At 41.0% G+C, this 15,091-nt stretch overlaps 1 protein-coding gene across 1 annotated transcript; it reads right to left on the minus strand.

Moving 5' to 3' along the window:
* Positions 1-532: 532 nt before the first annotated feature.
* LOC117091900 (zinc finger protein 221-like) lies at positions 533-14,384 on the minus strand. The gene is given in 11 exon segments (XM_033224842.1): positions 533-1,916; positions 1,918-1,999; positions 2,001-2,065; positions 2,067-2,149; positions 2,152-2,282; positions 2,284-3,757; positions 4,235-4,327; positions 4,484-4,610; positions 6,736-6,818; positions 9,183-9,349; positions 14,209-14,384. Coding segments are annotated over 9 exon segments (2,115 nt in total). The 5' UTR covers positions 6,751-6,818; positions 9,183-9,349; positions 14,209-14,384; the 3' UTR covers positions 533-1,871.
* Positions 14,385-15,091: the final 707 nt, after the last annotated feature.

Genomic DNA, 15,091 nt, shown 5'->3' on the forward strand with positions numbered 1-15,091 from the left:
GGGAGGACCCTTCCTCATCCAGATTGCCCAGACTCTCCAAACAAGCAGGCTGGAACAGCTTTGTCAACTGAACCATAGAGACAGTGGTCGCCTCTCCCCTGGGAGCTCCATCCCAGACAGAGTTTAGATTTCTGTCAGTATAAGCCTGGCTGAAGTGACTGAAAGCCCCCCTACAGGGAAGCACCACACAGTGGGGAGGAATGGATCAGGGTCCTACTTAAAGAACCAGTCTGGGCCAGGTGCAGTGAGTCATGCCTGCAATCCTAGCACTTTGGGAGGCCAAGGCGGGCGGATCACCTTAAGTCAGGAGTTCAACACCAGCCTGGTCAACACGGTGAAACCCTGTCTCTATGAAAAACGCAAAAATTAGCTAGGTGTGGTGGTACCTGACTGTAATCCCAGGTACTTGGGAGGCTGAGGCAGGAGAATTGCTTGAACCCAAGAGGTGGAGGTTGCCATGAGCCAAGAGCATGCCACTGCACTCCAGTCTGAGCAACGGAGTGATACTCCATCTCAAAAAAAAAAAAAAAAAAAAAAAGCAGTAAGCAGCTCGGGCATGATCTGGCAAAGCAGGTGTGCTGTGTTGGGCAGGAGGATCCTCTCCTTGTCCAGACAACCTGGTCTCTCCAGAGGTGGCAGGCTGAAACACTGAGTCGACTGAACCACAGAAATGGTGGCCAGTCTTCCCCTCAGGAGCTCCCTCCTATTTCAGGCCGAAGCCTGTTGCTGTTGGTTGGTTGGAATTCCAAGTCACTGGGTTTTGTGAGGTACCATGGAGGTGGGGCCCACAGAATGTTGCTGCCTGACTCCCTGGATTCAGCCCCCTTCCTACAGGAATATAAGGATGAATCTGCCATCTTGCCAGGAATTCTGGGGCTGGAGCATGTAAACCTCCTGGGTCTCTGTGTATGCCTGAGAAGCTGCTCTGCCAAAACTCCACACAGCTCTGTGTATCGAACCCAAGGCCCTGGTGGCATGGGCTCACAAGGACATATCCTGACCCATGGGTTGCAAGGATCTTTGAGTAACATGGTTTCCTGGGCAGGGTCATACAATCACTCACTGCTTCCCTTGGGTGGGGTGAGGGTTCCTTTGGCTCCATGCCACACTGGGTGGGCCTTCACTTCACCCTGCTTTTCTTCCATTCTCTGTGGGCTGAATTGATTGCCTAGTCAGTCCCAATGAGATAACCCAGATATTTCAGTTGAAGGTGCTGAATTCACTTGTCATTTTCATTCCTCTCTATGAGTACCGTGAACCACAGCTGCCTCTAATTGGCCATCTTGGTCCATCCCCAGTTTCCTCTTTTAGATACAATTTTGAAATATGTTTTCTCCTTTTGATCCTTTAATAACCTGTCTCTGACATTTCTAAGATATGAAGCCCAGCTAAAGCTCTTTCTACATCTCTTACATGTACCAAACACACATACAAAGTTCCAATCAGTGTTAAGGTTGTGAAGATTCTGCAGCAAAGATACATACAGTTTACATTCTAGCTGACATCAATTTTGACATGTCCATCATTAGAGATTTGTAAATGCCTGAACAAACTCCTATTCTTTCTAAGGCCTGTCTCTTGAATAACTATAATTGCCAAACTTCTGAATGAAGCCCCAACTTACAAAGGTTCTGTGCTACAGTGGTTGTAAAACCACATGGGCATGCTGAACTATGGCTGAAACACTGACTTTAACTATTTTCCCTCCTGAGACTGTATGAAATATATCATCAGCATGGATTCTGTAATAAGCTATGAGATACGAACTCAAACTGAAGTGCTTACCACATGTATCAAATTTTTAATGTTTCTCCCATTGTTAACTCTCTGATGAGCTTGTAGTTGAGAAGACTATCACAGACATCACATTACTAAGGTTTCTCTTGAAAGTGAACACTCTGATGAAGCTGAAGACTTTGAGACATAACTGAAGCACATGGCAATCTCCCCAAACTTCCATGGTTTCTCTACAATATGGACCCTCTGATGCATATCAAGTCAAGTGCCTGTTGTAGTACATCCCATACTCCTCACATTTATATGGATTATCTCCACCGTGGACTTTTTTCTTGGTCTTTAAGATATGATCTATGTTCAATGCTCTTTCTATAGTTCTCATGTTTGAATGGTTTTTCTCTGCTGTGGAAAATCGATGGGTCAGATGAATTGAGGCCCAGCCAAAGCCCTTCCCACACTTCTCACACCTGTACGGCTTTTTTTCCACATAGACTTTCTGATGTAAATGGTGCTGTGAATTCTGAGTAGATCTCTTCCCACACTCCACATTTCAATGGCTTTTCTCCACTGTGAAGTCTCTGATGTTTCAAAAGACATGAAGCCCAGCCAAAGCTCTTTCCACATTCCTTACAATTATAGGGTCGCTCTCCCCTGTGGACCCTCTGGTGCATGTCAAGATTAAATTTACTGTTGTACCCCTTCTCACACTGCTCACATTTGTATAGCTTTTCTCCAGTATGGCATGTCTGATGGGAATGAAGTTGTGAACTCTGAGTAAATATCTTTCCACACTCTTCACATTTGAAAGGTTTTTCTCCACTGTGGAGTCTCCGATGTTTCAAAAGACAGGAGGCCCAGCCAAAGCTCTTCCCACATTCCTTACAATTATAGGGTCTCTCACCTGTGTGGACCCTCTGGTGAAACTCAAGATCCAACCTCCTTTTATAGCCCTTACCACACTCCTCACACTTATATGGCTTTTCTCCATTGTGGGATCTCTGATGGGAAGATCGTTGTGAATTTGTATAAAATCCCTTCCCACATTCTTCACATTTGAAGGGTTTTTGTCCACTGTGGACTCGCTGATGGTTCAAAAGACATGAGGACCACCTGAAGGTCTTCCCACATTCTTTACAATTATATGGTTTCTCTCCTGTGTGGACCATCTGATGCTTACAAAAATCTCGCCTACAAATGAAGCCTTTTCCACACTGCTCACATTTGTATGGCTTCTCTCCTATGTGGACCATGGAATGACTATTAAGTGCTGATCTCTGACGAAAATTCTTGCCACATGTATCACATCTGAATGGTTTTTCTCCTGTGTGAACCATGGAATGCCTATTAAGTCTTGATCTAACACGGAAGCTCTTACCACATATATCACATTTGAATGGCTTCTCCCCAGTATGGATTCTCTGATGTTCCTGAAGCTGTGAATCGTGAATGAAGGCTTTCCCACATTCCTCACAATTATAAGGCTTCTCTCCTGTGTGTAACTTGCAATGAACATTAAGTGCTGATCTACTATGGAAGCCTTTCCCACACTGCTCACATTTGAATGGTTTCTCTCCAGTATGGACCCTCTGATGAGTTTGAAGATGTGAGCTCTGATTAAATTCCTTACCACACACATCACACTTATAGTGTTTTTCTCCCATATGGACTCTTTGATGAGTACGAAGGGCTGAGATGTAACAGAAGCTTTTTCCACACTCATCACATGTATGAGACTTCTCTCCTGAGTGTAATTGTTGATGAAGATCAAAGACAGAAACATCACTGAAGGACTGTTTACATTCATTACACTGGTAAGATTTCTGTTGCACATGACTTATAGATAGTCCTGCCTCAATCTGGAAGAGGACATCACCTTCTATGAATAACTCAGAGCTGTTCCTTATGGAGTCTTGAGACCTGGTTAGGTCACTTGCAATTTGTTCCCATATTTGCTGACAGGACCACTCTTCATGTGGTCCTGCTTCTGGAACAGTCTCCATCTCAATTTGGATCTTCCCTCCTAAAAAGACACAGAATTAATATATGTGGGCAAGTGAAGCCCTGTTCAATGTTTTCAATATTTCACATAGGACATGGCAATAAACTTTAATGAATACAGGAAACATCAAGTTCATGTTTTCCGAGTCCACTATGGTCTTTGGTTTTCAAGAGACCAATTTAAAACTACATCACATCTCATACGTAAAATCCTTGGTAGAAACAAAATACTGAATTAAATAATTAATAACATACACACATTTAACCTGTTACTAATTCTGGTAAATTTCCCAGTCTAAAATCTTACATAATAAATTATGAAACTAATAAAATATGAACATGAATAATGAACCCAAAGGAACTTTAAAGAAGAAAGGCAGTTGCAATAATTCAGGAAAGCAGTTTGGGAATTTAGACCCGGGTGATGGAAATAGGCATGGACAGAAGTAAAACAGATGGAAGAGTCATGTACAAGTATGCACAGTTGCTTGGTTCTGACCTGAATTCCCTTCTCTTTGGCTTGTTGTCTTCATCATCCACAACTTTTCCTTCCTTAAGAAGTGGAAAGTATCTTGGTGGAACGGTTGATTCCCTGTGAACATGCAGTGACATGCTTAATTCCAACCCACTGTAGGTAATATCTAGGGAAAATTTACTGGAAATTTAGATTCCCAATGCATACTCAAACTTGGAATACAAAGCCACTCCTGGGGCCTAATATTCTGTTACAGAGGGTGTCTGTCCTCACCTACTGAGAGCAGGTTCCTGAAGTTCTCTAGCATCACGTCTTGGTACAGCTTCCTCTGGGCAGAGTCCAGCAGCCCCAGCTCATCCTCAGTGAAGACCACAGCCACATCTTTGAAGGTCACTGCCTCCTAAAATATCCAACATACAAAACCTAAATCTTATGACCAATGATTATTCAAAGAAGGGTGGCACGAAGTAGGCAAAGGGGACAGGTGTGGAAAGTTGTCCTAGATCTTGAGGGATGTAGGTCAACATACAGATTTCCCACTCATTCTGCCTATATCCAGACAATGACACACACTGATTTTCATGAGATCCATCAGAAGTGCAATGATATAAAAGAAGTCCTGTACTTTTACTTTGTTCACTCATTGAGTCTACTTGTAACCAGCCCTCTAGGACTCTAAATGCTGCTTCCTGGGCTTCAGGTATTTAGGTTTTAGTGAGTTGCCAATTGCCCCAGTAACATTCAGCAATTTAGTCCCAACTTTGATGATGTCCATTGTCTTCCTCTCTTCTGTTGTCTTCCTTTCATACTCAAACTGTGGATGCTGTAACTTTTCTTTACTATCTGTCAAACTAACTAGTTTATGGTGACCTGTGTGGGATAGCTATGCAGTACATCCTTTATACTCTCAAGGCACAAACTCATACATTAGTTGCAGCATTCAATGTCATGATATGGAACCATCATGCCTCAGAGCACATCCCAAAGCTCTGTCCCTTTCTAGACATGTGGCTTTGGACAAGCTCACCTACATACATTAGTTTCCTGTCTGTATAATGATTTTTCACCTGGTATAGTTTTCTCAAGGATTAAAGAAGGAAATATATATAGCATTGGGAAAACTGTGTGGCAAAGACTAAGTATTTAATAAATATTATCTAATTTTATTATTTTTAATTATAACTGTCCTTATTGCTATTTATTTCATCTCGCTTCATATCTGCATAGTATTCCAGGGCAAAAATGATCTTTTTATTTAAATAATGAATACTTCATATTAAATATTTTTCATTATCAATCCTGTAAAGAAAATAATTTTATATAGACTTTATTCTCCTGATTATTTAAAATGTCAAATGAAAATTAGAATGTCAATAAACACATTTAAAATTTGATCACATCATTTCATACTTTCTTCCAAATTTTTTTACCTACTTCCCACTCTTTCCAGTGAACACAAGTACCCTTATTCTCCTTATGATGGTTAAGAGCAGGTTGTAAATATTCCCATGGTTTTAGTAATCTGATTAGGAAGAAGAATTCATTGTATTAATATCATTCTCACTTATTTGATTATAAATGAGCAGAATGGCTAACATTCCTGACCTTGGTTGCCTGTGTGAATCTGAGCAGATCTCTCATATTTGATGAGAGGAACAAGAGACCAAAACCTGCATTCTGCTTCTCTGAATAAATATAGTAACAGAACACAGTGACTGGTCAATCTTCCAGTATCATTGGACATTTGAAATGAAGGTACTTACTACTTTGATAAAACTGCTTACTCCATAAAGGAATAAGAAGAGAACAATAAATAACATGCATACAAGGTATGACTGAGGTATGGCAAACACAGAATCTAGCCCTTCCTGTGTGAAAGCTCCAATAACAATATTTGTGGGAAGTGGCAGTCAGAGCCTGATGTGCTGTGCCCTGTTGAAATAATCTATCATCTATAAAACAGCCAGTGTGATACATGTCAAAAGTATCCTATCTTGTTTTCAGAATTAATTTTGGGGGGAAGGGGTTATATATAGGAAAGCTGTCGCAGCAGTATTGCTTAAAACAGTAAAATTCCGAAACCACTTAAATGTCTATGAGTGTGAGGTAGTTAAAAATAAGAAGGTACATTAATTCAGTGGGACTATGATACCAATGTAAAACTGGAACATTATATAATATATAAAATGAGCACAATTTTAAATTAGAGGTATGTCATCAATACAAATACAGTTAAGAATGTACATGATGAAGAATGTAACAGCTAATTTGTGATCAGAGAAGAAGTGAAGTGAAAGAATTATCCATTCCTACTATTTTCTCTACTGCAGAAAATAAATTATATAAGAAAACAAGAACTAAAACCAAATGGAAAGTCAACTCAAAAGCAACAATGGAAGCATCTGGCAAACAAAATGCCCTCAAATGCTTGTTGTTCTCCTTGAGTCTTCCCAAGACAGATAAAAATGTGACAATATAAATGGTAAGATGGAATTTTAACAGCAAGAGAGGCAAGCCCTACTCACTTTGAATGTGGTCATTTTTCCTTCTACTTCAGGGAATTTGCAGAGTCCTGAACGAAGCAGTTCAAGTGAAGGTGAAATCGTGCCTGGAAAGTGCCAGGAAAGGCAGAAAAACAGACATGAAAAGGTGACTAGGAATGCCACCCATCAACACAGAGAAGTATTTTCAATTAGTGCATGAATGTTCGCAGCAGCATTACTCATATCCCCAAACTGCAAACAAGCAAAATGCCCTCCTATAGGTAAATGAATAGACAAATCATGGCATATCCATACAAACAGAATTTTATTTGGAAATTCAAAGGAGTGAAGAACTGGCTCATGCTACAACATGCATGAACCTTGGAAACATTATGCTAAGTTAAAGAAGCCAGTCACAAAACCCCATGGATTGTAAAATTCAGTTTTATAAAATATACAGATTAGGCAAATGTATATATAGAGAAAGGTTAGTGGTTGCTCCAGATTTGAGGTGAGAATGAGGTTTAACTGTACATAAGCATAAGGAGTCCAACTGGGGGGCAAAAATGATCTAAACTGAATTGTGATGATAGTTACACCACTCTTCAAAGTTCCTGAAGATTATTAAATTGTAAGCCCGAAATGGGTAAATTCTATGATATGTAAAATACACCTCAATAAAGTCAGAAATAATAATGATTAATCTACATGTTATTTAACTGGATTCTCCATCCATATTGATAGAATATTTATAGTTGAAGAAACTGATGAATAAATTGGGAAGAAGTGGAAGCTAATCTCTACAGGAGAATGCCCACTAATAATGTATCTCCCATAAGAAACGTTTTTATTTTCAAAATTTAATTAAAAAGTAATCGTTCAGTGGAAAAATCTAAAAGACATCATCTTAGCCAAGTGAACAAAGTTGAGATCTCCAATGAAGGGAAAAACAGACATCATTTGGCCCCGTTATGACACCTCAACACTTCTGTGGTATCCACACCAACAATGCATAATCTGAACCTAAACATGAAATACATACATCCCAAATGACTATCTTTCTATAAAATACTTTGCGTATATACTTCAAGGATGTCAAGAATAAAAAGGCAAAGGCTGTTGAATCTTTCCAGATTAAAGAAGACTACAGAAATGTGACACCTAAAAGCAGGACATAAAATTGGACTTTGGACTGGGGGATGGGAGAAAACAGTTACAAGAACTTTAAAAAGCACAACAAATTTAAATATGGGACTTTGGATAGAAAAGATGATGATGTCTAGCCATATCTAACAGGTAACAGAATTAACTAATATTGGTAGTCTTTTAATTGATATCTAGTATTTAATAGTGATATTATTTAATATTATATCTAGTAATACCTAGCATGTTATATGAAACTCTACAGCCAGCACTTCCTAAATGTCTCTTACCAAGACATGCCATGATCACCTTGGTATATGGGCTTCCTTGCTGCAGAAAGCTACAATAAGTTGTTTCTCATGATAAGTTTGTTCCCAGTGGTATTTGGCTGATGGGTGTTAACAAAGCAAAATACAAAAAGTAAATAATTGGAAAATTTGGGTAAAGAGCATATGAAGAGTCAGGTGCTGTGGCTTGAGCCTGTAATCCCAGCTACTTGGGAGGCTGAGGCAGGAGGATAGCTTGAGTCTAGGAGTTAAAGGCTGCAGCGAGTTAGGATTGTGCTACTGTACTCCAGCCAAGGCTCTTAAAGCTCCAACATAATCCTTGACTCCATGTCCCACATCCTGGTATAAGGGATAGACTCCCAAAGCCTTGGGCAGCCAAGTGACATGACTGAGCAGTTGTTTCAGGACACATCTCAGGGGGCAGTGGTCCCCTTCCCACAGATCCATTAGGCAGTGCCCTAGTGGGGACTCTGTGGGGAGCCCTCACATTTCCCTTTGGCACTACCCTAGTAGAGGTTCTCTGTGGGGGCTCCACTCCTGTGGCAGGCTTCTGACTGGGATCCCAGGCTTTCTCATACATCCTCTGAAATCTAGGTAGAAGCTGCCAAGCCTCCTTCATGCTTGCAGTCTGAGCATCTGCAGCCTTAACACAAAGTGGAAACCACCACAATAACCAAGGCTTGAACCCTATGGAGCTGCAACCCAAGCTGCGCCTGGGGCACTCTCAGCTGAGGCTGGAGCCAGAGTGGCTGGATTCAGGGCACAGTGTCTTGAGGCTGCTCAGGGCAGTGGGGCCCTGGGCCTGGCCCTTGGAACCATTCTTTTCTCCTAGGCCTCTGGGTCTGTGATGGGAAGGACTTTCCTGAAGACTTCTGAAATGTCTTCCAGGTATTTTTCCCATTGTCTTAGATATCACCACTTGGCTTTCTGTTAGTCATGCAAATCTCTTTTGCAAGTGGTTGTTCCAAAGCCCACATGTATTCCTCTTCTAAAAATGCTTTTTCTTTCTCTACCAAATGGCCAGGCTGCATATTTTCCAAACTTTTATAATCTGCTTACCTTTTAAATATAAATTCCAACTTTAAGTCGTTTCTTTGCTCCCATATACAGTTGTAGGCTGTTTGAAGCAGTGAAGCAGCCAGGTCACTTCTTGAATGCTTTGCTGCTCAGAAATTTCTTTTGCCAGGTGCCCTAGTTATCACTCTTAAGTTCAAGCTTCCAGAAATCTGTAGGGCATGAACACAAAGCAGCAAGTTCTTTGCTAGGGCATAACATGGGTGACCTCTACTCCAGTTCCCAATCACTTCCTCATTTCCATCTGAGATCTCATCAGCCTGGACTTCATTGTCCATATCCCTACCAGCATTTTGGTCACAACCATTTAATCAGTCTGTAAGAAGTTCCCATGGCTCAGTGAAAAAGCTAAAAAAAAAAAAAAAAGTTCCAAGCTTTCCCTCATCTTCTCATCTTCTTCTGAGCCCTCCAAACTTTTTCCAACCTCTGCCCATTAGCCAGTTCCAGAGCCACTTTCACATTTTCAGGTATCTTTATAGCAATGCACTGTACCTCAGTACCAATTTTCTGTATTAGTTCATTTCTGTGTCCCTGTAACAAAATACCTGAGGCTGGGTAATTCATAAAGAAAAGAGGTTTAATTGGCTCACATTTCTTCAGGCTGGAAAACAAGTGTGGTGCTGGCATGTGCTCAGCTTCTGGTGAGGCCTCAGGGAGCTTTTACTCATGGGAGAAGGTGAAGCAGGAGCAGGCATGTCACAAAGTGAGAGCAGGAACAAGAGAGAGAAATTGGAGGACCCAGATCTCACATGAACTAACTGAGTAGGAACTCACTCATCACCAAGGGGATAGCACCAAACCATTTATGATGGACCTGCCACCATGATTCAACACTTCCCCCTAGGCCCCACCTCCAACACTGGTGATATAGAGTGACCAAACATCCAAACTATATCAAATGTAATTAAAAGAAAGGACTGGGTTGGACTCTGATGCTTGACCAAGCTCAAATTTTAGTGAATCTAAGCTTTAGCCACTTGCCTCAAAGCTGTCCCTAAGGGAAAAATTATGCCAGGACAACAGTAAGTACCTCTAAGACCTGTGGTTACCAAAAGTCAATCAATGTGTGGGAAGGGTAAAACCAAGAAACTGAAACTACAGTGTACAATGTAAAAGAATTGTTTATTTTGCAGTTTCCTAAGGAACTTTTATTCAACTAGATTGCTAAGTAGTAGCATCTTTGGTTTTAAATGTTGCAGAGTTGAAGAGCATGTTTGGGTTTATGTAGAACCCACAGTTCAATATGAAACAATTACAGATGGTGATACGTGATGCAACAATTACAGATGGTGAAATCTGATGTAAACACACAGGAGATGTGGGGGAAAAAAAAAAAACCAATAGTCTTATCTATTTGGGGCTTCTAAAAGTTGTTAGGCCCCAAGGAAACTGAGTCACTGAGCTTGACCTCTTAACTTCCTTTTTTATTTTCTTGTTCCTGGCTCAGACCAGATAGCATCTAAGATAAAAGATTCTTTGTCTGAGATAAAAGACCCCTTTGACTATTACATCCCAAATGCAGAATGTTAAATCCGTTCTTCCCAATAAAAGGAAACACTGCTATCAAATTGCTGTAACTATGCATTAATCTTGTATAGAAAATGCTGACATCCTGTTAAGCTTCCTAGACCCTGCCTACATAACGACTCTCAAACCTTTCCACTTCAGAGCATTTATCCAATCTTTTGAAGTCAGTGTCCTCCCAGGTGGACATCTTCAAATTTTGTGTTTGAAAAAACTCAATATTTAACCACATTGCCTGAATCTCATTACCAATGTTAACAGGTTGTTCCCAAGGGAAGAGCCAGCCTGATCAACTGGATAAAAGGCATGGTAAGGTCTGCTTGCCCTGAAAAGAGGGACTGCTCAACTCACCCTATAAATGCTGTGTGGGATACCCCAGATGATGCAGCCGATACACTGCATGCAAGCCACGTGGGACTGAATATATGATGACTGGGATATTCATCTTCTGAATATGCTTCTTACCCAGGTCATGGTAAATGCTGTGGCTAAGGGGGCCCCTTTTGCATGGGTACCCCATGTGACTTTTGTAAAAAGAAAATCCAAATTGGAGATGGTTATGTCAGAAGTTTATAAAAAGAGGCATGTGGAGTTGGACCCCAGTTATATACACACCCAGACGGATTTTAACCTGTTTAACTGGGTCAAATTGTAAAACCAGCTGCATTTGATTGGAATTGTTTATACATGGCCTGATCATGAACCTCTTGGGGAAACAGCTATGCTGAACTAGATTGATCATCAACGAAAGACATCCTAAGTTGCTAACCAACTGACAGGAATCATGGACTGTACTAAGACCTTCCAGATATGTAAACTTACGGTAAACATTTATAAGCCCCTGCCCAACCTTGCCTGGATAGAACAGGAAATGATTTAGCTGAATGCTAGATCTGTACTTCTTGATTGCAATTCACAAGACCCCACTTAAAATATCTTTTCTTTTGTTTGTGGCTCAGTGTTGATTTTATTTATTGGTTGACACCTTAACTCTTGCAAAACTGAACAACAGTCCTAGAAGCCTTATCAGTTTTGCTGTCTCGGTTTCCCTTTAAGGATATTAAAGATGTTAATAAAAAGATTACATTAATTAGCAAGAGGAAAAAGACAGAGGGCAGAGTCAAAGGACTCATCCCAGAAAGCTAGAGATTTTTTAAAGGTCATTTAAAAACAATGATAAAGGTGAAACTAAGAAGAAAGAGAGAGTGTCACGGGACTCCTTCCAACAGGGTGAAATCTTCAGATCATTATGTTAAATTAAGTTTAGCCTAAAGCTGCTTTCTTACATACTTTAAATTAGGTATAAAGGTTTCTCCAGGCGGGGTGTGATGGCTCATGCCTGTAATGCCAGCACTTTGGGAGGCCGAGGTGGGTGGATCACTTCAGGTCAGGAGTTCGAGACCAGCCTGGCCAACATGGTGAAACTGTGTCTCTACTAAAAATTAGCCAGACGTGGTGGTGTGTGCCTGTAAATCCCAGCTATTCGGAAGGCCTAGGCAGGAGAATCACTTAAACCCAGGAGGCAGAGGTTGCAGTGAGCCAAAATCGCTCCACTGCACTCCAGCCTGGGCGACAGAGCAGGGCTCCATCTCAAAAAAATAAAAAATAAAAATAAAAAAAGATTTATCCATATATAGTGAACTGTAACCTAACTGGAAGTGTAAACAGACTGTAATCTACTCTTGTGCCAATCACTGAGTTTTGACCAATCAAATGGAGACAACTGTTCAAACAGGGATCAAATAAGGCAAACGCTGAGCTGCAACCAAACTGGCTGTTTCTGTTTCTCACTTCCACTTTTTGAATGTCACTTTCCTTTTTCTGTTTACAAATCTTCTTCAACCACACTGTAGCACTGAAGCTTCTCTGAATCTATTCTGGTTCAGGGACTGCCTGATTTGCAAATTGTTTTTTGCTCAATTAAACTCTTTGATTTATCTAAGATTTTTTACCTTTAACAGCTGAACACAATAATATTGAAGGTTTGGTGGACCAAAGGGATCCTCTGCTGATCCCCCAATATTAAAGGGTTTCAAATAAGTTTGCTGTATTTACTCCAGTTTGGAGAAATTTTAAAACTCGTCTTTACTAACAGACGGGGTGGTGTGCGCCTACAGTTCCAGCTACTTAGGAGACTAAGGGAGGAAAATTGCTTGAACTTGGGAGGTGGAAGTTGTAGTGAGCCAAGGTCGTGCCACTGCACTCCATCCTGGGCGACAAGAGTAAGACTCTGTCTCAAAAAATTTAAAAATGAATTAAATAAATAAATAAAAATAAGCTTAATGGTTATTATCTTTATAGCCTGCAGAGGTAAACATTTTTTCTTGTCATATTTCTGTAATTTCTGAATGCTCCACATGATATGGTTCTAGAAAAATACAAAATATGTGTAATAAGTAAAACAAAATAGTTGATAAAGTTTTAAAAGACTCCTAGAGAAGTCCAGGCCCATGAGCCTTGCTCTCAAAGTTCCTTCAATCAAGTCCTAACTTGCTTTCCCCACCTGATTCCAGCTAGTTCCTCTGCCTCAGTGAGAATGTATCCAAGAAATTATCAGCTTGGGCTCTGACCTGGACTGCAAAGGTTCCAACCCCAGCTCCACTTCTTATTACTTGGGCAACTATGGGCAAATAAGTCCTGCTCCCTTTGTCTCACTCTTATCTTTAATAGACGAAATGGCAGTACCTCTCCACAGAGCTACCGTGTGGTGTACATAAATTTCTTTGTATAAAGCCCTTAGAATTGAAGATAGCAATTAAGACTTTCTTATCAATGCCCATGCCCGATTACAGCATGCTACAATAGATGTGAACGTTACTGTAAAAGAAAAATGACAAGTCACACTCGCGTGGAGCTTTGTTGTCAGTAGTCAAGGAATTACTCCATCTACCTCCAAGCAATCCCTTTAGAGAAGTCAGGAAGAGGAAACAATGCTGCGAAATACCATGGTTGTGTCACCATTCTTGACAAAACAATCAAGACCCTCCCATCCTTCTGTGGAAATTGGAGATACCCATCCTTTTCCTAAATAAGAGGTCAGAGAATATCCAGCATTTTCCAGCGTTCTGCAGGGATCAGAGAGAAGAGCCAGCTGGAGCTCTGACACCACCCCAGGGACCTGACCATTTCTCAGGAAATTAACAAGAGATCGCCATTCACTATAACAGAAACTGTTTTAAGACTCTTATATTACCTCTTTCAATTCCCAAGACAATTCTATTAGGAAGGTCTTAATATTGCCCATTTAAAGAAAAGCAAAAAGAGGCCCAGGGAGATTAAGTAACACCCCAACGTTGTACTGGGGGAATCGGCCCCGCGCCAGTAGTGGAGGGAGGCGGATGGGGCGAGCTGAGAGCCCAAGAAACCCCCAAATAAGGCGAAGCGTGACAGGACCGAGTCCCAAACTCCCCCGGGACGCTAGGACAGCCCTAAACGCAAGAAGGCTCTGCTGCGGGGATCGCAAACCGCCGCCCTCACCCTTCCAAACCTTTGCTTTCCGACGGCTCTTCCTTTCCTCTAAATCTAACGCTGGCTCGTTGAGGGTCCCGAGAGTAGGTCCAGGAAATTCAGAAGGGCCCTCGAGACGCAGAACAGCTCAAACTATCACAGAATAAAGAGTAACTCTCGCAGCCGTAGCTCCCGCGACTCCACAGACCGCCTGGACTACATTTCCCAGAATTCTCCGGATCCGCCTGCCTGACCGGAAGTGACCGCAACTCCACCGACCGTTTGGACACTTCCCAGAAGGCCCAAGGAGTAAACGTTCACAGTTTTACCCTCCAGGGGGAAGTGTTGCAACTATACAGAGCTTCTTGACCACACTTCTTCCAAGTCTCCAGAGAAGGGAATCCCTCATCCCGAACGCCTGCGTGGTAATATGGACTCCTGCACTGAGTGTCGTCCTTACGCTTCTCTTGAGTCTTCGAGCAAAAATATTACATAAACAATGATTCCTGATCGAAATATCCCCAATTATTGCAGAAGTATTACTGGAGAGTGAACAAATGTGGAGATAAATCTTCAAGGAACTAACAAGAAATTACTGCTTGAGGATCCTAGAGAACTGAAAGGAGGAAAATACTTAGTATAACCTGATGATGTGAGGTTAAAACTGATAGTATGCCGATGTAATTTTAATTTACATTTCCTGTATTGTAAATGAAATAGAACATCTTTTCATATTTCCAAAGGCCATTATTATTATTATTTGGTAAATTGTTCAAACCTTTTGCCTACTGTCCTAATGGCTTTTTGACCTTTACCCTCACTATTTATTGTTTATACATTTGTAAAATAATTATTTTTTCTTGCAAATCTCTTCTATTTATTTATTTATTTTTTTTGAGGTGAAGTCTCACTCTGTCACCCAG

Source organism: Trachypithecus francoisi, unplaced genomic scaffold (genome assembly GCF_009764315.1).
Source record: "Trachypithecus francoisi isolate TF-2019V2 unplaced genomic scaffold, Tfra_2.0 Lachesis_group12, whole genome shotgun sequence".
Lineage (NCBI taxonomy): Eukaryota > Metazoa > Chordata > Mammalia > Primates > Cercopithecidae > Trachypithecus > Trachypithecus francoisi.